Source organism: Ascidia mentula, chromosome 9, assembly GCF_947561715.1.
Source record: "Ascidia mentula chromosome 9, kaAscMent1.1, whole genome shotgun sequence".
Taxonomy (NCBI): Eukaryota; Metazoa; Chordata; class Ascidiacea; order Phlebobranchia; family Ascidiidae; genus Ascidia; species Ascidia mentula.
In genome coordinates, this window is record NC_138574.1 from 8,904,893 (window position 1) to 8,927,932 (window position 23,040).

Consider the following 23,040-nt stretch of genomic DNA (forward strand, 5'->3'; position numbering starts at 1 on the left):
ACTTCTGGATTCCGCCGTTACCCGGAAGAAATTGCTACTTTTAGAATAACGATCCATTAAAAATAATTGCGCTGCTTCATGCCCCAGCAAATGAGAAAGTTAATTTTATTTAAACGCAAGCAGTGACATATCAGGTCAGCAATCCATCATGCTGTAGTACTTAGTGCGTTCATAGCACCAACAGGGTTCATACATGATCTAAACCCTTTGACAAAGAGTAATGCTTTTCATCATTCATCATAGAATACGTCACTTTCGCTTGGTTGGGCCACGGAATTACTGGTGTGCCTTGGTAATCAGAAAGCCCTTGTTTACCTGTGTTTTGTTCGATTATTTGTTTAGCACCGCAGGACCACGTCAACGGTGCTGCCGGATAGCACCGACTGTGACGTAATAAGTATATTTTTTCTGCTGTTTTTACGCAAATCTGAACGGATATTCCAGGGCTGAGTTGACGCGACATCACAAACTGTCAGGCGCGTCATAATGCGAACAGAATGACGTGAGTAAACGATTGCTTGTCGGCAGTTGATAGTTTCCTTATGACGTCACAAGGTTCCTTTTATTTATCGCTTCATTTAAGACCAGTCTGTTCGACTAAAAAATGTGGACATTTAAATTTAAGACAAGTAAATCAACGATCTTTTTGATGATCTTTCTTATTGAGTGGTAGAATTTTCAAAGTAGTTTATTTTCTTTAACAAAACAAACCTCTTGCATTTACTAAGAAGACAAGTTTGAAAATGTTTAAACATGGACGCTTTAAATTTTCCTAAAGCGCTCGCTATATTAAAATCTGAAAAAGTTTTTGTTAGCTACTGCGGAAGTAGTGGCAGTTTCAGCAACCCCGAAATATTTGCTTGGTAGTTGCACTGACAGCAAGCTCTCGTGAATGCCTTATGTATATAGAATGGTTTAAATGCGTGTCACATCAAATCAAAAACGACTCTGCAGGACTTCCTACAAAGGCACAGGTGGCCAACCAGTAGTCTTGCACAGACAGGGTTAGTCATTGCTGGCACGTCGGATAGGAGAGTGTAACTTTGCGAAATTGGTGACGAATTATCTGTGATTCACCACCTTTCGTGTGTTACGTATATAAAGTGAGTGGCAGACCTGTGGTGCAAGCCCAATAGAGTAACATGGTGCAGAAACTTTTGTAAATTGCATATGCCGCCAGCGTGAAAGTGTTTGATTGATTTTGTTGAAAGGTTAATCACCCCAAGCAAATTAGCCGTGAAAAAGGTAATTTGTATAAAACCTCAGTGCAGCGGCATAAACAAATGATGGTACAACTGGTTTTCGCGGTTCTTTGGCAGTTACCCATTGCATTGTGCACAACATGGCGTGCTTGGGTCAGCTAGAGTTTGAGAATATCACTGCCAAGTCATAACGATCAAAAATAGCTTGAATCACTTCCAATTGTATTGTGCCCTGTATAAGACCTTATAGTTTTAGTGCGGTGATGCTTACGATCAGCACGAGTAGTGAATGATATAGATTTAACTGCAGCAGTTAGTTTATACATCGTTTGAACCAATATTTATCACGTGCGCAAATGCAAACAGACGTATATAGTGCAAATGCGGAGCAGGATTCGTAGACATCTTTAACTGAAGTAAACACTTGGCAGAAAATTTATTCCCATGAAATTTGAATTAGTATTTAAATCGGTATAGGTGCAGACAGCACCTTACATGTGTATTTACCAAACGAACGACTTTAGTTTTTGCCAAACGACCCTTTGGTATATAATACTACATGTAATTGAACCTGCACGTAATTGAAGTACAATGCGTCGTTGCGACGTTTTTCCCAGTAAAAGATGAACAACGTCTTGAGCATAGAACGGAATCAGTTGTGCAAATTACGTAATGTATGATTTATTTACGCTTGTTGTGAGGTATTTCTTCGAGGTTTAAAGAATGAGAAACAAACGGAGCAATTGCACTTAAACCTAAAAACATAAAATAGGTACATTGATGATTATTTTACTGATAAATCGGTATTATAGCTCTTTTGCTTCTATAAAAAAGATACTATTACGTTATGGAAGCTGCCAGACATATCAATAATTCAACTACAGTCCCTTTTGCGAAAACAGAAATCACCTTTACGTTTTGTAAAATAACCTTTGGTAATATATTCAAACGATTCAAATTGTTTTTCTCTTGCGTAATCCGTGAACACATGAGCATACATTTACTCGATTGCTAGGGTGGTGTCCCCCAACTTTCACACGTCTCAGGAAGTGTTTCTGCATGCAAATTTATGTGACGGAAACTGTGACGTCAGCACAAGTTTTGTGCCGCAACGTATAAGAAGACATAGGCCTTCGTTTAAACCATATCACGCAAAACTGTACATATGAAACCGTAGGATATTAGGAGTTAGTGGTTTTCTATGATTAAAAACAATTCTTTGTACACGTGACGATTATCCTTTTTTGGGTAAAGATTTAGAATAACCGCAGCAAGTAAAATGAGTAGAGAAAACGAAACTGTAGCAACTGCTATGCTGTTTAATGAAACGGAACCAACTCCCCATTTGCCCAATGGTGCTGAGTATGTGCTTTTTGTCGGATGTGGAATATCTGTTATAGCTATTGTCTTCACGATTGTCGTCTACACAGCAAACCGGTTCGTGGTTCCTACTTGTTTTTGTTTAAAAATACCTTTATAGTTGCTTAGAAAACCTTATATATTTTGCATCGCTTTGGTGTACAGATGAGTAATTGTATCTCATGAACTGCAAAACCGCAAATGATTTAAAATCGCCTTTAACGATACAAAGACAATAGCCAGGACCAAAATGTGTTGGAAAGCTGATCCGGTCGTTACATATTGCACGGTCAATTTAGTTTGTGATTCATTTGATTGTACGCCCACGCCAGAAGTCAACATCGGCAGTTGAAATACAAACCACGCTTTCTGTGAATAGATTTGCACAAAACGTTCAACAAGCCGTGGGAGGATTACGCCACATATGAAAATATATTATGTAACGTCACAAACACAGCGGAAATGACACTGGTATACAGCTCCAACAGTAAAATTAAAGTCTGCTCAGCAATGAAACTGGCTGGTAAAGGAATTCTCAAAAAATACTCAAAATCACAGTATTTTGCGGCGTGGAGTCACAATGTGCAAAACGTAAAACCAATAATAGCTTTTGAACTGTGCATGTAGCATGGTAATGACCAATTGTTAAACCACACAGTTCACTAATCAGTCGTTGTCACTGTTTTTTGCAAAGACCAAACACATGTTTTCAATCTATCACAGATACTTACGAGTTAAGCGGCAACACATGATCACAATCAACTTGTGCGTGTCGCTACTTATCTTCTATATCGGTTTCATTCTTACCCTCGTTTCCGACTATCTGGCCGAAATCACACACCATCTGGAAGATACACACATTCAAGAAACGAAAAACCGACCGGAGTGTATTGCAGGTTGTATTTCCAAAAATTAAATTTTTTTTATAGTGAGCTGCATACAGGGCAACATTGTTGGCTCTATTGCTTATACATTCTACTGATTTGCTGAAAACGTTCTACTGATTGTGCCTTTTGGCATTAATTTGCAAAATGTATATCGGTTATTCGTATTTTATTTGTCGTTGTGATAGTTGGGACCGCCAAGTAAATGGAGTTGCTTGGATGTGGCGTTGGCATGCGAGAGTACGCATTGTTTTTGTGTTAATGCTTATTGGTTTTGTTTCAACAATTGGTAAAAAAAAACGTTTAACTGTAATTTGTATTAGGTATTATTTTACTCATGCTTGGCTGGTTTTACGTACACTCGTGGATCCTGGCCCATTGGATATTTTTGTGTCTCACGATCCAACAATCAGCTCCAAAGCACATTTCCAATTTCTTCATCAAAGTCAGTGTGGCAACATATGGTGAGCAAGAAACAATCTTCTAACATACTTCACCCCATAGATTTAGTTGTATTCGCATTTCCTGTGTAAGAAATGCATGTTTTTTTACCATTTTGTGATGTTGTTAACTAACTTTTTTTAGCACAGTCAGGCTTACATGTGTAGTGGGGTGATCCGGGGGGTTTGGGGTTTGAGCTTGTATGATATTCCTCATACTGAATCTATTTCATACATTCCTGGGAAGTTTACAACAAAGCTAATTTAAAATACGAATTTGGATATTCACTTGGTGCAAAACGTTTGTCTTTATTTGGTATTTTGAATAGAAATATTTTGTAAAATTTGACCCAGATTGGCCATCGAAGCCGTAAATATACTTGAGCACCCTATATACTTGACAGCAACACAGGCAAAACGTTTTTTAAACCTTTTACAATTGTTCCGTATTTTCACAGGACCAGCCTCCATACCAGCGATTATTATTATTGTCATGGATCGGATGGAAAAATCTATTAGCAAAGACCAACAGTAAGAAAGCCCATTATTCCATTACCATAATACATCATTATTAATGTTTGGGATTAAAATTGTCTGATAGAACTAAACTTTCACAGGGAAAAGGTCAAATAAACAACGTTTAAAATATAAATAAAATCCTGTTTAAAACGTTCATTAAGCATGTAAAATATATAGTGGAATGAGATTACAGCCAAGGCTAGTCCAAAGCCGCCTTATCCCAATAAGTCTAACAGTCATACAATTTAATCATACCAACATTTTCACAATACTAATACGGCAATATGCCGATAACAGCAGATTTATTCATTTTCATTTCCTTAGCTGTTTTTTGGACTTAAACAAAGCGGTTGGAAATCTTTTCGCGGCGGTAACTGGTCTCGTATTTGTGACCGTGGTTTGTTGTGGTATATGGTGCACCTCCAGACTGACATGTGCCCGAAACCCAAACGCCGTCGTGTCAACTATAAAAGTTAGTTAAAGTTTTTCTGAAAGCCTATATTTACATTCAATAGCAAATAGTTCTCAACGTCGCTGCATGACAAACTCCTTGACCTTTATAGATTAGTAATTATTCCAAAAATGTCCTTTGTGGTTTATGGTAATATTTTACTGATTTCATAACGTCTAGCGGTATTAGTCAAAATTATGTTTTCGTCAAGTGTAAAAATTAAGTCAAAAGTAATTAGTGAGCAACTGACTGATAACTCATATTGTTTGTTTTTATTCAGAAAAACCGCGGCTACTTGTTCCGGCTTATATTTCTTTCTTTTGTAATTATAATGTCGCACGTACCCCACCTGGTGTTATGGATCAACCGAAGTCCGGCGGTGAGTACAATAATCGTCAAACCTCATCTACAATAAACATTTTTGTGCCTTGTATATTTTATTTCTATGGATTTCAATGCTGTTTTTTGTCACTAATTCGATTGTCCTGTTTTATAATAAGGCCTGTTGAAAAAAATATTGATTATTGAATACAATCCTAATAAACAATGTGTATAATTGACGCCATTCAAGGATGACAGATTTAAGTGCTGTTGTAAAAGTGTTGTTGCTTTGCTTAGTTTTGAAATTATCACAAACATACATTGGTTGTAGATTGCTCAAAACTCTACTTTGGAAATTGTGGACGGAATTGTCGTTGGTTTGCATGGAATTCTCATCGTCATTTGCCTTTTGTATAGAGGAAACAGATTCTGCGAGTATTGGTCCAGCGTTATTTCGGTAAGATCATATATGTCTGATTGCAAATCCAATGATTTTCGGTATTTTAGGTGCTATAGAAACATTTTGGTGGTATTATTCAGCAAAAACTAAAAGCAGCGTAATTTTCCTTTGAAACAATATATATATATCTTTAAAAAGCAAAGCGTAAACATAATTGGTCGTATAATAACCATAGAGTCTTGTTAAAACATAATGGAACAGTATATTCACGGATTTACTAACACAGTAATTCTGACAAAAAAAAAACGCTGGACCGCAATACACATAGCATTGACTTGTTTGTTACAAACAAACTGATAGTTGCACAGTTTTTGCCTAATGCAAAATGTGTTTTTCTGTTTAAAGGGCCGCAACCCCGGCCAGGCAGCGAGCCTTCGTATCTCCGGTCACCACCTTCCGAATAACAGTAAACGTGGAATAAGCAGTAACACGGCAGAAGATACAGCAGATGATTTGTCCAGTGCGCCAAAAATCGAACCACGTGAGAGCAACATCATCGAAATGAATCTGGATGACGAAGTGTTTTTGTCTTCTTCCAAAACCTCAAAGGAAGACGAACTAAAGAAGGTGATTTTTTCCAACAGTTAATCGTTGTAACAGCAAGCGGATGGTTATTAAATGGTGAAGTTTAGACAGAAGTAATCAAGAGATTGGTATAACTTAATGATTTTAGGGCCTACTTTAATACTGTGAGCAAACCAAAAATACTAATGACGTTTTTGTGACTTAACATTAAATCACATGCATTTAAAGAAGCCATCTCTTCGAAACGAGAGTACATCGTCCACAGACAACAAGTTTGACAAGCAGGTGTGTAAATTAAATGTTTGTGACTCTCTTACAAAATAATATCAATAAAATACAATAGTTTCGTTTCTTTCTTTCCAGGGAGACAAACAGACAAATGCGAGTAGTCGAATTCGGCTCAACAGTTTTCGTCGCAAAGTGCTGCGTGCCTCTTTTCGAAAATCCAACAAGTCGAGTGTAAGTTCAACAAACACCGGGAATTGTTCGCCCCCCCCTTCTCCCACACCTCAAAGAATATCCACCTTAAATCGGTGAGTATAAAAACGTTTCAGACTCCAAGAAACGTAATGTGGTATTGTCAGGTGCTTATGTAAACCAATTGCCTTAAAATTCCCAACCTACCACTTTTGCAAAGGAAAACACGCGCTTTCGAAATTTCAGGTCGTTTTGATAAGCGTCTTTATTGGGTTTGTAAAACCAACGTCTTTGTGTAAAATTATCAAGGGTGGAAACATTTACCTAATCGATCAAAAACTGTTGTTTTTGCAGAATGATGAGCAGCCCGAAAGCGCGCATATCAGTTATTGGCGAGCAAGAACGCAAGACATCATTCTGAATACGAAACATTGTATCCTCTTTTTATATCACTGATGAGATGGTTTCGCCAATTCCAATGCCGATTTTATACGTGCAATAAAACATATTGTTTTTAAATTAATAATTGAGTTTGCTGAGTATTCTCCAACAAAGCGTTTTGTGTCAGAGATATCGTTAAAAACACAGCATTTTTTCAAAAACATTTGGCCATGAAAACATACTTTTGTGCATTTACAGGAAAAGAAGTCTTACGTAGACAAGTCGAGTACAATTTGCATTTTTTAATATTTTTTCTCTCTCTTTTACGCAGAAAAGTTATGTACGACACTCGCGGACAGCAACTAGCATCTGGACACATGGTTTTGCGTTCGGCGTGTTCGACTTTTGTAATTTAGATGCAGAATACACAAGACTTTGGGCGGCATTCTGAGTCAGAGGTGCCGCAGTTGGTGCAGCAGATCAGTTCGTCTTTTTAAAACTTGCAATGATAAAAACTATTTTCTTTACTGGACATTAAAAAACCAACACAAACACATGTTCATTAGTTTGCACATCACGACTTAATATACGATAAAAGTTCACGATAGTTTGGTTGTAGGACAGCACAAGCCTGAATGATAAAGTTTCCACTAAATCCAATGCAGGAGAGAGATATCTGAAAAGGCGACTTGCTTCTTTTTTCGTCGTACCCGACTTGTCTGCGTGAATCTTCTTCGTTTAATGCAGAGGGTCTAAACCTGGGTTCGATGACGACGTTTCAGGGGTTCGACGAATGATTCACAAAATATCTGCGTATGTTTCAGTCACGTTTTTCTTTTAAATTAATGACAGAAACAAAAATATTTAGTTTTTTAAGTTAAGTAGACACGGGGAGGTTGGATTACAATCATTGAATAGTTTCACATCTGTGAAGCCACAATAAACATGACAACTATTTTTACTCGCATGACGTAGATAGTATAATTGCTGGGCACATGTGTGAACTTAAAAATGGTTCGTAATCACGGCCGACGTAAATAATCATGACATCAGTAGCCTTCAGAAAAGGGCGTTTCAAAACGTATTTGTAGTGCAATCAACAGATATTTCAATGGCACCGCTAAATATGCTTTATACATCGACCATATCTGACAAAGTACGGTGCTGATCCCGGGCGTCCTAACTATGGATGTATTATGCAAATCGAAATCTCGGACTTCAGTCATTTCTTCCCGACGCATATTTAAACAACATTGCATCGAAAAAAATGACATCCTGCATGCGAAAATGACTTTGTTTGAACACAGTAACCCAAATTTATTAAAATTGTGTTAAATCGATATCCCATTCCGTTTCGCTTGCTATTTTTGCTTGTCTTATTCTTCATGTAATCGGTGTTCGACGAATGCTTGCAGATGATCCAAGTGGTTCGGCAAATTAAAAAGGTTAAGAACCACTGTAAACTTCAAAATAAAAATTACTCTGCAGCTAAAATGTATATACGCTAACGCGACACTTGACACATGATCCGCGACAAGCGACATATGAAGACACACGACCGAGATAAGTTGCGAAAACAATTTATGCAACAACAAAACATTGTTGTTGATGCAGAAGCTAAAGAACTGACTGCAAAGAATTATTAAACAGATTTAATTAAGATTAACTACATTATGACTAAGAATATGTAGTGTAATGTTTGTCGATATTGTGGTTTGTCTGCATGTATGGCACGAACGCAATTGTATTGTTTTACATCCTATATTTAGAAAGCAAAGGCTATATAAATGCTTTCTTTAAGCTTCGTGCCAAAGGTGCTCACAGTTGGCCCACTCTGTGTTGCTGGGCATGTACGAGGCATTTGTACGACGTTGTCACTTATGGGAACACAAAAGAAGAAGCGATCGCGTGAAATTCTGCGAAGAAGACGGGGACATATTGGTGTTTATCACAAGTATCTGAGGTCAATGCATATGCTCGTGCCTTGTGATGCCTGTGGGTCACTCCACAAGAAGTACCACCTCTGTTCCACTTGTTATGACCAAACAAGATTCGAAACAGAGGCCGTTCGCAGTGTTCTACTAGAGAAAAATGTTCAGTTGTCTTCTGAGACTGTGATACAATATAAAGATGACATTCAAAAACATTTGTGGCTTGGTGAAAGTGACAAAAGGAACGTGGTTGGAATTGAAAGCCGAAATCGCCCTGCTGGTTGGTTTAATCCCAGTTACTGGAACAAATGATTATTTGTGTGAATACACATATGGAAAAGTTGCTTTTTAGCTTCTAAAAACTATATTCCAAGGCTTCAATCAATTTTAGTAAAAAAACAACATAAGGAGTCGATGTTTTTGAATCAAATACTTGTGTTTATGTTGAGAAAGGAATTCTGTAATTCATTGCAACTAAATGCTGTGACAATACCTTTCTTTAACATCCATTTAACACACTTTTAAAGTGCCATTTTCTTATTTAGATTTTGCTTTTGGTTTTTATTGTAAAATCTCTATGTATGAGTGATGTTTAAAAGGCTTCGCCAAAGAATTGAAACTGAAGATGGAGTTTCTCCTGCGAAGGAAGGGTCAACAGCTTCTCAAAACACATCACGAAGGCATGATGATGGTAGAAGGTCAAGTAACACATCTGTTTCAGGCACGTATATAAAATTTGAGTAGTTACGTGAACTACTTCTGTTTTTGTTTAAATGCTGATACTTTTCTAGGTGCTAGAGGTCGAGTTGCTTCCAATCTATTTAGGTCGGACAGTCTAAGCTCTTTAAATGGATCAGAAAATGAGATGGTGGGTTAAGTGATGAGCATGTCTCTGATGCTTTCAATGTATGTTACATATTTACATTGAAAGCATGTTGACCTTCTTAAAATATGTAACATATTTCTTTTTGTAAAACAACTAATAGAGGCTTTCAATGTTAAATAAACTTATGTTAAACTTGTTGAAATATGTAACATTTTATTGTGGCAATAGCCTACAGAATCTTCCAGCAAGGAAGACTTGTACACAATGCTGATGAACCGCACCACGCAGGTCAAGCGAATGGAAGTCAAGTTGGCTGGTGAGTCAAGAACCTGCCAAACTCGTAGTTGTTGTAGAATTTGCCTGAGAAATAAATAATATGACTACATGAGAAATTGTGCCTTTGTATGCAAACCAATACATGTATGCAGTTATTGTAAACATTCTAGCCTTTTTTAATACTGCCACTTGTGCAGTTCTGCAAGAACAGTATTGATTTTTGCACCCTATATATTCAGAGTATGGCCAGTCATTAAAAGAACGGACAAAACAATGTGAAAAGCTGACCACTGCTTTGGAGAAACAGCAAGACAATGCGTTACGCAAACTAAATGAATTAAACGACACATACGCTAAGGACAAAGATCGTTATGAATCTACCATCAGCAGACTGGAGCAGTCTGAAACCGAACTGACAAATAATACTGTGACTTTAGAAGAGGTTTGTATGTTCACATTTACCCATTGCCATTCTGTGAACATGAAACTCAGATTCAGTGTTATTTTGACATATGTTCATTGTTAATGTTATTATATGAGAGAGTCAATGTTTGATAAGCATAGTTTAAAATTACAAATTTCTAGACATGGTTGTTACACTTGTTGCCTATGGTGTTATGACATTTTTTGATAAGAAAGTGGTTAAGTCTTGTTTGTTTTTGTGAAAACAGGAAAATGAGCGACTCATATCAGCATTACAAGACTGGGAGAAGCAAAAGAATGAATTTGACAAAAAGAAGAATGAATTTTATGAGAAGCGAGACAACTCAGAAGAGCTTTATGATTTGCAAATGCAAGAAATGGCTAAACTGAAGCATATGGTATGATACATAACATGCGTAAAATAAAAATTTGCAAAAAAATGATGATGCAGGGCATGCAAAAAAAGGAATTTTATGTATATATCTTTTATTAAATGGTTGATTAAAAAAGGTGAATTTGGTTTATAATATAAATTTTATGTTGTCTATTTTGCATTAGCAAGAGATTGGGTAGTTGTTTAATATTGCTGAATAGATGACATTCTCCCTAGAATATTGTTTGCTCAGTTGTTCAAATACTCATCTATTTTGGATTGCCTCCTCAGTACTAAATAGATGGTTTGCCCAGGCCAGGATACTTTTAACTGTTGCCCTTTGACACATGTGTTTATCAATCATTATATTGTGTCAAAATCGGTATGCAGGCAATTTTATATTTGCTTTCAAATGCCTTTAAACTGGTTTACTATAATGTGTCCAAAGTCAGAAAATCAAACTCCACATTTTTTTGTTTGACATTTGAACTTTCCTTTTACCATGTAATAAATTTTTGTCAAAACTTACAAAATCTGATTATTTTAAATGTATGTTTTGCACAGTTAATGAACAGTGAAAAAGAGTCCAAACGCCTGCAAATTGGTCTTGATGAGCACATGGCCGACTTGATTCAAACAAGAGAGAAGAATGATGAACTTGAGTCAGATTTGCGACATAAAGCTGAGACTTTAAAGGACAAAGAATCCTGTTTAATTCAAGTTGAGGAAGAAAGGTTTGTGTCACAAGTTGAGACAATAAAGGTTTTGTGTGTGTCTTAAACATGTCACAGCTTTATGAAGAAATATTATTTTTTCAATTTTCATAATCCATTAACTCTTGACATATTTGGATAGAAACAAGTTGCGGGACACGAAAGAGGAAAATGAAATTCTCATAAAAAAGCTTTCATCGGACAATTCCAATTTCAAAGACAAACTTTCATGTCTAGCTCTGGACTTGCAAAAGGTAAATGTTAATAAAATGTAACAAAATCCTTTTAGCATTAACCTTCATCAAGCCAAATTCGTTTTTTTCCGCTTTGGCTGTAAAAAGAATAAAGCCATGGAGTTAGTTTTTTCCATTTTCAAATTCATGCACAGCATTGCACTTTCGAAACATTTAACATTATAATATTAACCTAGCAATAACATTCATGCTCATTTAATGAGTTAACAACTTTTTGAACGTTTCTTTACGATTTTATTTCAACTTAAGTTGCAGCAACTTTTCTTCGTAGACTCGTAGCAGCCTTTCTACTGTAGAAAGCAGACACAGTAGTCTTAGCGAGAAATATGACTCACTAAAACACAGCTGCGAAGCTGTTATTACAAAGGTTTGTTAGCTGCATGCTTTATGGGTATTTGAAACATAGTTTTCACTTCTTTGAAATGGTTTTTAGATAATTTGTAGGTGAAACTAACTGATAAACCAACAAAGAGCACTGAAACATGTGCATTTTTAACTGTTTGAAAACATATGAAAAATTTGTATATTAGTCTGTTTAATTTGAATATATTTTTTCTGTAATGGTGCAATAATCAAATAACTGTTAAAGTTGCTTGTAATATTTCATGCCATTTTTTGTCAGTCAAAATCGGAAGCTGAGGAAAAGCAAAGTCAGATCAATCACTTGAATGACAAACTAAAACTTATGGAGCAACGAACGAACAACCACAAACTTCCACAAGATGAACAAATGCAAGCATTCCTAGTGGAGGTATAATATCAAATAAAGAAATCAAATCTGATTGTCTAATATTTCGATAAAGATTGATTGATTGCTCGTAATTTGTCAGTCATGTTGTTTTTCTCGGTTCAGTAGTTTTCAAACTTATTTGACCCAAGTCCAAAATTTGTCTTTAAAATATTTCAAGGTTGCTACTAACTAGAATCAAATGCTACTTATTATATTTTATGTTTCTCTGTCAATTTCAAATGTAATGCCATAATTTTGCACTGATCACTGATCAGTTAGCAGGTCATACAAATGATTTATCCATTATTCTATAATTTTGAATCATTTTCAGAGAAGTGCGCTGGAGATGAAGTTGGAAGAATCTCACCAACAGCTGGTAAATATCAAGTCAACTTGGTCAGACAAAATAAACCAACTTGAAAATCAGGTGATGGTTTTTTATATTATCAACAAACTTTTATGTATTCACATGTTTTATTTCAAAATTTTTACGTATTTTTATTTTACATATTTTTAAAAATGTCAAGTTTTGTATATAGGTTTCCCATCTAAATGCTAAAATTGCTGAAGACTGCCAAGAAATTACTGAAAAATCTACTGAGCTTGATGGTTTAAGAGAACAATCCCAAGAAAAGGTAGATCAAAATTTCTGCACTGTTTAAAGATGTTCGCAAAAATTTGAATATGTCTGTATTTTGTATGTGTATAAGTTTGCTATTAGTATTGGTAATCATACATTAAAAATTATGTTTTAAAATTTCAGATCAAGTCATTGGAAATGGAAGTTGCAAACCTAAAAGAAGTTAATGAGGATTTGAGCAGCCACAATGAGACTTACCTGCAACAAGTTGCTGAACTTGAAGCCAAAATCATCGAGCAGGTTCTAAAATTCAATTATCACCTTGGTGTAAAATGATCTTTGTTTATTAACATGTCAATGCAAGTTTAAATATGTGTTGTTTGCTCTAAATATTGATGCATTAATGCATTGGATTTTTATAATTTTTTTAGTCATGTGTCTTTATGTGGTTTTGACATTGGTTGGTACTTTTTTAGCAAACGGTTCATGATTTGGGAGAAGGTAGATCACAAAAACGTCAATCACATTTAGAAGAAGAACTTTGCGAGAAGAGGAAATCACATTTGCTCGATATTGAAAAATTTGACAAAGAGTTACAACAAAGCGCTCAAGAAATCACTCAACTTAAGGTAAGGAGTAAATAATTCTGTCATCAATAGTTTTACATTCATGTAAAACTTCAGGAGAATCATTTCCAAGAGCTTTCTTCCAAAACTGAAGAAATAACCTGTTTGCAACAAGAGATTAATTCCATACAAGAAGCCCTCGAAAAGAAAAATGTAAGCTCCCAGTTGCAATTTTCAGTCCGGTTTTTTAGTCTATAGGGTGGAGTAAAATTCCTAGGGTATTTTATTTGGAATAATTTGTTCAGAAAAAGGGAACATTTTCTGCTTTTCTTTAGCAACTATTTTAATAAATTTTTTGTCCTTTAAATAAAATCAGTTTCAAACTAAAAGATGTCAAATATCTTTTGCAATTAAGTTTAGCTTAAAATTACCAATAGATTTATATTTATTTAATTTTCCTACATATGCTCACCAAAGTTTTTTTTGTAATTTAGCTGGAAATTGCCAATAGAGAGAGGATCAACAGTGAAATTGCAATTTCTCTGGAGTCGGTGAGAACAGGCAGAGAAGAAACAAAAAAGAGATTAAACAAAGTGGAAGAAGATTATCAAAAGAATTTCATTCAGTTAGAGGAATCATTAAAACAAGTTGAAGAACTTTCCTCTGGTAAAAAATGATAACCCTTCAATATTTGTAATGTTCATATAGATTCCAAAACCTAATAGATCCCTGTTTAAATAGAATGCTTTCTTTACTATTTGTTTGTATATTAAGTCACAAAATTACCAGCACTCAATTATAGATGCTTTTTATGGTAAACATCACAATTAGTCACTAAGTCACAACTCACTCCAGTTTTGTGACTATCTGCCATGAGACAAATATTTTTCTGTAAAATTTTTTTTGTCATAATCCTGTTTCATGCATAAATACCTTTTCTGCAACAGAGATTGAATCATGCCAAAATGAGTTATCAACCACGAAGCAACAACTCGTTGACATCACAAGTAGTTTGCACAAATCTGAAGAAGAACTGAAAAGGAAAGATGAGGGATTGCTTCAGTCTCAAGGTTCATCTCAGCAAAAAGAAGAAACACTTCAAAACCTTACGGAGAAAGTAAGAAATATCCAATAACCATCAGCTGATAACATTCTTCGGGTAGTGTTTTGTGTACTTGGCTTTCCTGTACATAAAACATAAAATTTACCATATAACTCCCAAGCAATACCTGAAATCTGTACTGGCACATTGTTCGATCAGCACTTAAACTTGATTATTAGTACCTGTTTTTCTATAGTTTTGTTAAAGCATGTGTAAATTAAATGTATTTCCAAGGTTAATGACCTTGAAAAAGTTCTGGATTCCCGCACAACGGAACTGATGCATTGCAAGGAGGAAATTGCTGGGTTGAAGGTAAGTTTAACTCACAAACAACAAAAAGTTTTTTTTATTTGTTTTTGATACTGTTACGTTTTTCACATTTGTTTGCATTGTGTGAGTTTATTTTGTGTGTTCCACCATCAACTAGAATTTCATTGCTTCTATTTTATGTAACAAACAAAATGCATGTCTTACTTGTGTTGTTAGAATAACCAATCTGAAGAGGGCGAGGAAGTGAAGATGTTGAGAGTTGAAAAAGCTCGTCTCGAAGATCGTGTGTTGGAAAAAGACCGAAGTTTAAAGTTGAACCAGCAGAGGTTGGTCGACCTTAAGAAGGCACTTCAAAAGGAACTGGTAAGTTAAAAACAACTAAAAGTTTGATGTACGTTCTATTTTATTGACCGAGAATGACCCAACGTATTGGGCTGACCAGTTTTAAACTCAGCTTTGTTTTCTATAAATCCCCTGTTCTTTTTATGGCCACCAAAGACCCAGTAACAGATTTTATAACAATTCCTGCAAGTAATCCCAGGTCGTTTGTTTGATGTAGCTCAGGATTGAAGGATACATTTCGCCTGTATTTACAGGCATCATCGGTATCGCTTATTTACATAGAGCCACGTCAAACAAACGTCCTAGGATTATTTGCAGGAATTGTCAGCGTTTGAGATGCAGAATTATATGAACAGTTATGCAAGCCATGTAGAAAAATCAATTTTGAATATACTTTTTATGAAACCATTACGAAATAAATAAATATATATATTTTCATTTTTTATTGAAATCCACTTCTCCGTCACAGAACAAGCAAGGAGCTGCAACCAGCGCTGACCGATCTCGTTCAAACGACACAACCCGCACCGGTCGACGTCGTTCCTCGTCCCGCACGACCACCAAAGGCCCTCCAGCGGCTCCAAGCTCCGGATCAAACAACCACGCAGTGGCGCACGAGAACGGCGTGAAGTCAGAAGCGGTCATTGATCCGATACCCTCGCTTTTAGCTGGCGACATGGCGTTGGACGACCCGTCTTTGAACGAGGGACAACGAGATGTGGTTGTGAAGTATTTGAAACACGTGGTGTTGCGGTTTCTCTCTTGTGGTCAGTCGGAGGTTAGCAGGAATGCGTTTATGGCTGTCTCCAGATGCTATGTTTGATTGTTGAAAAAACCGTCCTCATTTTTATCATTGCTCATTTGGCCAGCTAACATACCTTAATTGTCGTGACAGAAGTGATCATTATACTGGATAACGCAGTAGTGTTTCATGCAATGGCGTGTTTGGCAGGATCGCCCGACTGCGCAGTTCCATAACTTGGCGGTCTCAGCTATCGTATCGAGATCGTTACGTTTACAGGCTTCGCAGCCTAGACATTGCAGACTAGCTGGATCAGTCATTAATACTAGATTATATTATTTTGAATTCCTTAAAATAACAGAAGTTTGAAAAGCTCTTCAAGTGTTTTGAGTCGTTTTTTTTAACAATTTGTTTTAATAATCTTGTTAAATTTCAGCACAAACCAATTGTTAACCTTGTGGTACATTTTATTCAGGCGCAGCAGTTAGTTAAAGCGATTTCCATGATCCTCAAATTTACCAAAGACGAAGAAAAACTCGTGCGCGAGGTTTTGGAATACCGGGTAAGTCGATGGGTGTTACCCGCTCATATCTTCTTGTCAAACGCCTTTAAAAAACAAAATCGAAAGTTTTTTCCGCGAAAATAATTTAACAACAGTACCTCAATTTTTATTCGATTTTTAGTTAAGCTTCCACACAAAAATCTATAATAGACTAGTTTTACCAAATTTAAAGAATAACTTACAATTTAACCTTTTTAGATTAACCATCGGTTTCAGCTAAATTTAATACAAAAACTTTCATTTTTAGTCTAATACAAATTTATGCTTGTTAGACATCTTGGTTCGGAAGTCGCCCGAGCACCAAAAACGTCATCAAACCCTCGTTTAAGGGTAAATCGTCATCACGTCACAAACGATGACAGTGTCGACGTCATCACTTCCGGTTGTGACGCAATTGATACATAAGAAACATCCCAAGTGGTGGTAATGTGCGCGAAAAACGACGGACATTTTTCTATTTGCACAATTTTAAACTGAAGAAATGTCTTATACTCATTTCATTATTCTTAGTTTTTTGCCAGAACTTAGAGTGGTTTGTTTGTTTGTTTGTTTGTTTGTTTTAACTGTAATTTATTCATACGTCAGTCATGATTTACTGGAATATCTATGAACTATCAAGGGGTTCTAATCATTTAAGGTCTGGAAATTTCACTAACCTAAAAGAAGCAAAAATGAGTCGGTAGTGATCAAAAACGTCAACATTTCAAAAAAATAATTGTCCCAGAAAAGCCATGCAGTTGCTTTTTAAACAAGTTTGGTTTTCAAGTTTAAAAAATATTAAAATTCGAACTCTGCTATAAAATGTTTGTCAGTGTTAACTCTGTCTCTTCACAAAAATTTATGTGTTTTTATTTAGCTGAAACTTATCTGTTCGTTCTTAATCTAAACTCTAAACCAACGTCTTATTTTTGACGTGGACTAAAAAACTGTCGTTGCAAATTATTTTTCCATATTGTAAGTTAAACCCAAGTGATGTTGCTTGTGCTTTTAACCATTAGTTCCATACGGCAGGTTTCGAAAAGGGTGGACGCGACAGATTAACTTGTATTAGATTACTTTGCAAGAATACTATGAACATCTTTGTAGTTTATATGGACGAGAATATAAGAGGTTTAATGAATATTCGAGCAATTAAAACTAAAACTAACCGAAAATATTCGCATGTCAAATGCAATTTTGTCTACTGCCGTTCTGGACATCTTGGTGCTTCTTCCCTGGGCCTTACATTTCCCCTAGCTTAAAAGCTGCAGTTTTGACGTTGTGTTGAAACATAATTGTACGTACTTTGCTGGGTAGAACACGAGAGGTACAATTGGTACAAAGGTTCAAATTTTTGAGTTAACCTGGAAAAGACAGTTTTGTAGTTTCCCATGTATTTGTGATTCTTCGAGTTTTTAAAAACTATATTGCGTTTTTGTTTTGTCCAGTGACTTATGTTAATATTTATTCTTCTTTTTGGTGCATTGTAGTAAATTTGACCCTTTTTGTTTGTAGCTGCGCTTATTGTTAAGTCCGTGCAATAAACACTTAACAGTTGTGTGATTTCTCCCTTTCTTGCGAAGGATAACGGAATCCGAAAGACAGGGAAACTGAGCTTGGAATATTACCAAGACTTACAAAACTAAACATGTTTTCACTTCTGCTATGTTGGACCTACAAGCAGTTCTATACCTATGTTGTTCCGTGATGTAACTGTGCAAATTCCTTTATCGCAAGTTCCTCACGCCAGGCCTATTCAAATGCTACTGTTATGTTGTATAATGCGGTCGTGTGTCAACTTAAAATAATTCGAAACTCTCAACGTCAGCATGCCTTTTTTCACTTGTGTTGCATTTCAGGTTGCAGTCTATCATTTTTAACGTGGACCTGTCCTGGTAGAATATGGTTAATGTAATAAAGTACGCATAAAGTAATTCAAACTTAATACTTTCAAACAAATTCGTAATTATTTTAAAATGGCAAGTGCAGGCGTGCCTTTTGATCTAGTTTTTGCAAAGTATCTTCACTGCAGTCGTTGGACCCGCCCGAACCTTCAACCACAACACATGCTGATAGTCTCACACTTCCCACACAGTCAGTTTGATAATCTAAAACCGCCATTTCTATTATTACTTCCCTCGATTAAACACCAGCTAAAAAGCAAACATACACAGCTGATAAACTTACCCACCTGCTTGTTTGAAGATAAGTTTTTGCAGAGTTGTGAGCAACGCCTATAGCTACGTGCCTTGTCAAACCGTACGGTTTGCATAATCCTACAACGCAAAGAAGAATAGCCCTTTTTTGTCTTGGCAGATGGCAAGAAAAACAATTTCTATATTGTTTTGCTTCACAGTGTTCATATTTGTTGTGTTTAATTCATAAAAACGCCATGATTACATTGTACACAAACATCGAACTTTCATCTCCTCGATGCTCCAATTTAAACACGACCGTGTGCACATTTTCCCACAACTGTTCGTAAAAGTATATATTAGTTACTTGGGTCTATCAAAGGCAGTAGGCTATTTATTTCTGAAAAATACCAACAATATCGAAGATGATTTTGGCGTTTTTCTTCGCTTTTCTCCTGGCTGGAAGTTCAGGTATTACAGCTATTAACTGGACGTTTGGTGAATTGCAAATATTAATTCAGTTGGTGTTTTTCTGTGCAACTTTTAATCTTTACCTTACTACAGTATTGCAAGTCTGTCTACTCTGATTTATTTCCACCTTGTAACTTAACCATCGCGTTACATAGGCTACGATTTAAAATGTGGTAAATGGTTAAATGTTTGGCCAAAAAGTAGTAAAAAATATTGAAATAACATGCTGTACATTTTGCAGGTGACATTCTCTTTCAGGAAGAGTTTGACTCTCGTGAAACCCTGAATGATAACTGGGTCGTTGAAGTGGTTTCAAACCCACATAACAATGAATATCAATATTATACTAACCGACCTGAAAACATCGATGTACAGAATGGAAATCTCGTCATTACTCCACTGAAAGAGAAGTAAGTTAACGTAGAAAACGCAAAAACAGACATTGTTACCCCCAGGTGCCACATTTTGAAATGCATTGTTTTTCTATCTACATATTTTTAGCAATAAATTGTTTTTACTTCATGAAATAAATTGTTTTTACTTTTTACTTCATACAACCTAACCAGCAACACTTCTTTCACGTGACACAAGTTAACCATCAATTCAATTTTAAATGTTACTAGAACAACTTTGTGTCCACGCTTCTGATTTTATAAAAAACATATTTCGCTTTTTAATAAAGCATCTTGAGTTCCCATTCAAATAGAATCAGAAGCGTGGACACAAAGTTGTTCTAGTAACATTTAAAATTACATATTTTTATGCACATATTCAAGTTAAGAAAAGCGCAATGGTTCGTTTACAGCTATGGTGGCCGACAATATACATCAGGCAGAATGCACAGTGACTTTGCTTGGAAATACGGACGTGTTGACGTGAGAGCCAAACTTCCTAACGGATACGGACTTTGGCCTGCGATTTGGATGATGCCAAGGTTGGGTGAAAGATTTCATTGTTATATTACTTTTGTCAACCTTTTTGTTTTAAAATGTAAGAATAAGCCATTTTGACGTCATTTATTTATTTATTTATTTATTTGACGTGAACTGGTTAGAAAGTAAACTGTTTAAAGGGTTATTTATTTCATTCAAACAAAAACTGAATTCAACAAAATCAAAGCTTTGCGAAATGTAATACGACGCATATTGGTTAAGGTAAGCCAAAAGTAGAACAATACATGCTTAATTGTGTATAATACTAAAATAGAAATAGGTTTGGCAGTTATTCTGATGACAAAAAAAGCGTTTTTTCGGGCTGGTAGATTAAAAAAAATACGCAAAGTAAGAGGTTAAAAATTAGAACCTGGCAATCATTCGTGTGTACGTTATGGAAACTGCTATTTAAGTTATTTGGATACAGGGACAGTGTATATGGTGGATGGCCTGAAAGTGGAGAAATTGACATCATTGAGGCCCGAGGCCAAAACATACAGGATATTGCGAGCACCATCCACTATGGAATCTGCTGCGATAACCATTATTGGGAATCGAGCGGTGATTTGGATACGAAATGCTCTATTGACCAATACCACGTGTACACTCTTGATTGGACTCCCACCGAGCTGGTATATCTTTTTGTGAATAAGCCTTGGCATGAAAACTATCTATCTTTCAACGTATAACACGAATCACTAAGCAAGTGCTTTGCGTGTTACTGAAAGGACTGTGAATGGCAGGTTAGGGTTGGCAGCTATGGCATTAGACCCAAACCCCAATACTAAAAGTATATATTACATTGTATAATACTTTACTTTCAGAAGCGAATAAAGTGTTACGCATGTAATTTTTTTAGACTTTTTTATTCAACTTTAGGTTTATCGTCTCGACGGCAAAGCCTACTTCAGACAAAGCTTGGACAGAGTGATCAGCTGGATGTACTCAGAAAAGGGTGAGACTAAACACAATTATCAACAGTGTCATCTACTTTGGCGAGATCGTGTTCCAAAATTTCTTAAAGAATGATTTTTTCACAAGAAATATTTACGTTGCAAGATGATTGCTGATATGCGAATACAAGTTCATGACAGAGGTGTAATTAATCGAGTCTTACCCATAACTTACTTTTTTACAATTTACATTAGGGCAACCATTTGACCAATACTTCTACCTAATCCTGAACGTGGCAATCGGAGGAGATTACCTTGATGGTCCGGATCCGAACACTGTGTGGAATTATCCAGATGCCGAAATGCTGGTGGATTACGTGCGCGTTTATCCGTTGGAGGTGAAATGCAGCATGTTCGAGCTTCGTACCAATCACCACACACTATACAATAACAGCCTATATTCTGAATTACAAGCGTTTTGTAGTTATTAAAACTAAATCAGTACGCTGCATGATATAAGGGAAAGTTATTAAGAATACTCAAAAACGCATCAAAATGCACCATTGGGGAAGTCCACGACCTCCAATGCAATTGTCGTATAAAAAAACAACCTTTTTTCAGGATATTTCCACATACGAGTGCGCAGTTATATCGGACGCTGACCCCAATGCTGTGTGTGGTAACGTCAATTGGGCCTGTACCTCACAAAGCTATGCTGACGTCTCAGCCGAATGTACCTCTGCGTTAATGTCGTGTTGCTCAGGGGGCGTCGCATCCTGCGATACATCCAGTCTAATAAGTAAGAAACGAGCAAAGACTGACAACCTTTACAGTTCACAGTTAATAAATAAATTGTCTGGGAGCAGCATGGTACAAAAAATCGCAAAACCGTTCCATGAAAACGAATTTCCAAATCGAAACCTACATGAGTTTGAAACATTGTGTTTGAGGGTAAAACATGTCACTACTGTAACACAAATTGCATTTCTCTCCAACGTTTGTTGAAACGATAGCTTGGCGACATTTGTTGGAATGTTTTCAAAAATCCCGACTAAGGAATTTGGCAAAAATGCACGAAAGTACATTTTTTGTGCTCTTTGGTATGGTATATTTTAGGGGCACTGTCTCGACATAATAAGTCAAATCACGACAAATCAGTGCAGTTCTGGTGACTTACAACGATATTACCATGTAACCAAGCAAGACTTCCACATATGTGGTCCTTAACAAACCAGAATCTTGAGTTTTGTTGCTTTTGTTTGCACAAGCATTGTGGATAGTTGTAATGATATGGGCTTTCCTGTTTTTTAGCTATGGCGAGTGCTGTGTACCAAGCCTACGACTCACAGTTACAGAGCAGCACATCCTGCGACTTCAGTGGCACCGCTGAGCGACAATACGTTCTTAACGACGGTACCTTGAACTCCGAATCCAGCGGCCAGTGCCTCATTAAAGACAGTGCAAATGCCTGGGACATCTGTGGTTCAATGCAATGGACTTGTTACGACCAAAGCTATGCTGATGTAAGCAACTGCTTTCAATTGTATAATATAATATTGTAATCGTAACTCAATAGCTTTTAACTGGCGGTATGTACAGCATAAAGTTATTCCTGTTATCAAGCAAAATAATTTTATTCATTAAACACTTTTTTCACATTCACATAACCCAAAAATGACCATACCGCTCGTATAGGGCGAATCTATAGCACATTTCATAATTTCACATTTTATAGGTTTCCGCCGAATGCAATGCTGGTGGTGACGTTCTGTCATGCTGCAACACAGACCCGAGCAAATGTGACGACACTAGACTTCGTCAGGCGGCCGGTGCAGTTTTCCAGGCCTACTACGATCAGATTCCACAGTCGTCATCCTGCGACTTCGGCGGTATTTGTTACTTGGATGACCCTTTGATACCGCTAGAATGCACCGACGGGTACAACCCTTAAAAGCTGCAGTGAAATAAATGAGCATGCAAA

General features: G+C 36.3%; 3 protein-coding genes across 5 annotated transcripts; all 3 read left to right on the forward strand.

Moving 5' to 3' along the window:
• The first annotated feature begins 392 nt into the window (after window positions 1-392).
• Window positions 393-7,069, forward strand: LOC145914111 (uncharacterized). 2 transcript variants are annotated; one of them, XM_083001890.1, is made up of 11 exons: window positions 393-502; window positions 3,285-3,457; window positions 3,769-3,909; window positions 4,344-4,416; window positions 4,729-4,876; window positions 5,136-5,234; window positions 5,508-5,633; window positions 5,982-6,203; window positions 6,390-6,446; window positions 6,525-6,694; window positions 6,933-7,069. In XM_083001890.1, the coding sequence occupies exons 1-11, from the start codon at window positions 498-500 to the stop codon at window positions 6,997-6,999; spliced, it is 1,281 nt and encodes a 426-aa protein (XP_082858016.1). In that variant the 5' UTR covers window positions 393-497; the 3' UTR covers window positions 7,000-7,069. The 2 variants fall into 2 exon arrangements, with proteins under 2 accessions (XP_082858016.1, XP_082858015.1); XM_083001889.1 differs by lacking the exon at window positions 393-502 and adding an exon at window positions 2,460-2,639.
• Window positions 7,070-9,201: 2,132 nt separating this feature from the next.
• LOC145912928 (golgin subfamily A member 1-like) lies at window positions 9,202-18,159 on the forward strand. Of its 2 annotated transcripts, XM_083000375.1 has the most exons (21): window positions 9,202-9,611; window positions 9,682-9,758; window positions 9,945-10,032; window positions 10,232-10,434; window positions 10,664-10,813; window positions 11,353-11,522; window positions 11,644-11,755; window positions 12,027-12,122; window positions 12,378-12,506; window positions 12,817-12,912; window positions 13,025-13,120; window positions 13,249-13,365; window positions 13,542-13,694; window positions 13,749-13,844; window positions 14,126-14,297; window positions 14,579-14,748; window positions 14,968-15,045; window positions 15,220-15,366; window positions 15,815-16,123; window positions 16,563-16,649; window positions 16,922-18,159. In XM_083000375.1, the coding sequence occupies exons 1-21, from the start codon at window positions 9,479-9,481 to the stop codon at window positions 17,006-17,008; spliced, it is 2,766 nt and encodes a 921-aa protein (XP_082856501.1). In that variant the 5' UTR covers window positions 9,202-9,478; the 3' UTR covers window positions 17,009-18,159. The 2 variants fall into 2 exon arrangements, with proteins under 2 accessions (XP_082856501.1, XP_082856502.1); XM_083000376.1 differs by lacking the exon at window positions 12,027-12,122.
• A 1,021-nt stretch (window positions 18,160-19,180) lies between these two features.
• LOC145914517 (glucan endo-1,3-beta-glucosidase-like) lies at window positions 19,181-23,010 on the forward strand. Its single transcript, XM_083002338.1, has 9 exons — window positions 19,181-19,234; window positions 19,476-19,644; window positions 20,040-20,168; window positions 20,594-20,798; window positions 21,046-21,121; window positions 21,315-21,457; window positions 21,681-21,858; window positions 22,371-22,582; window positions 22,795-23,010. The coding sequence occupies exons 1-9, from the start codon at window positions 19,189-19,191 to the stop codon at window positions 23,008-23,010; spliced, it is 1,374 nt and encodes a 457-aa protein (XP_082858464.1). The 5' UTR covers window positions 19,181-19,188.
• Window positions 23,011-23,040: the final 30 nt, after the last annotated feature.

Excerpts from the sequence above, each read along its gene's own strand:
- LOC145914517 (XM_083002338.1), top strand. The coding sequence starts at position 19,189 with ATGATTTTGGCGTTTTTCTTCGCTTTTCTCCTGGCTGGAAGTTCAG. Across the intron at positions 20,169-20,593 it reads GCGATTTGGATGATGCCAAG|GGACAGTGTATATGGTGGAT; the intron begins GTTGGGTGAAAG and ends ATTTGGATACAG. Across the intron at positions 21,859-22,370 it reads CGATACATCCAGTCTAATAA|CTATGGCGAGTGCTGTGTAC; the intron begins GTAAGAAACGAG and ends CCTGTTTTTTAG.
- LOC145912928 (XM_083000375.1), top strand. The coding sequence starts at position 9,479 with ATGTTTAAAAGGCTTCGCCAAAGAATTGAAACTGAAGATGGAGTTTCT. Across the intron at positions 12,123-12,377 it reads GCGAAGCTGTTATTACAAAG|TCAAAATCGGAAGCTGAGGA; the intron begins GTTTGTTAGCTG and ends ATTTTTTGTCAG. Across the intron at positions 13,845-14,125 it reads AAGCCCTCGAAAAGAAAAAT|CTGGAAATTGCCAATAGAGA; the intron begins GTAAGCTCCCAG and ends TTTGTAATTTAG.
- LOC145914111 (XM_083001889.1), top strand. The coding sequence starts at position 2,482 with ATGAGTAGAGAAAACGAAACTGTAGCAACTGCTATGCTGTTTAATGAA. Across the intron at positions 3,910-4,343 it reads AGTCAGTGTGGCAACATATG|GACCAGCCTCCATACCAGCG; the intron begins GTGAGCAAGAAA and ends GTATTTTCACAG. Across the intron at positions 6,695-6,932 it reads AGAATATCCACCTTAAATCG|AATGATGAGCAGCCCGAAAG; the intron begins GTGAGTATAAAA and ends TTGTTTTTGCAG.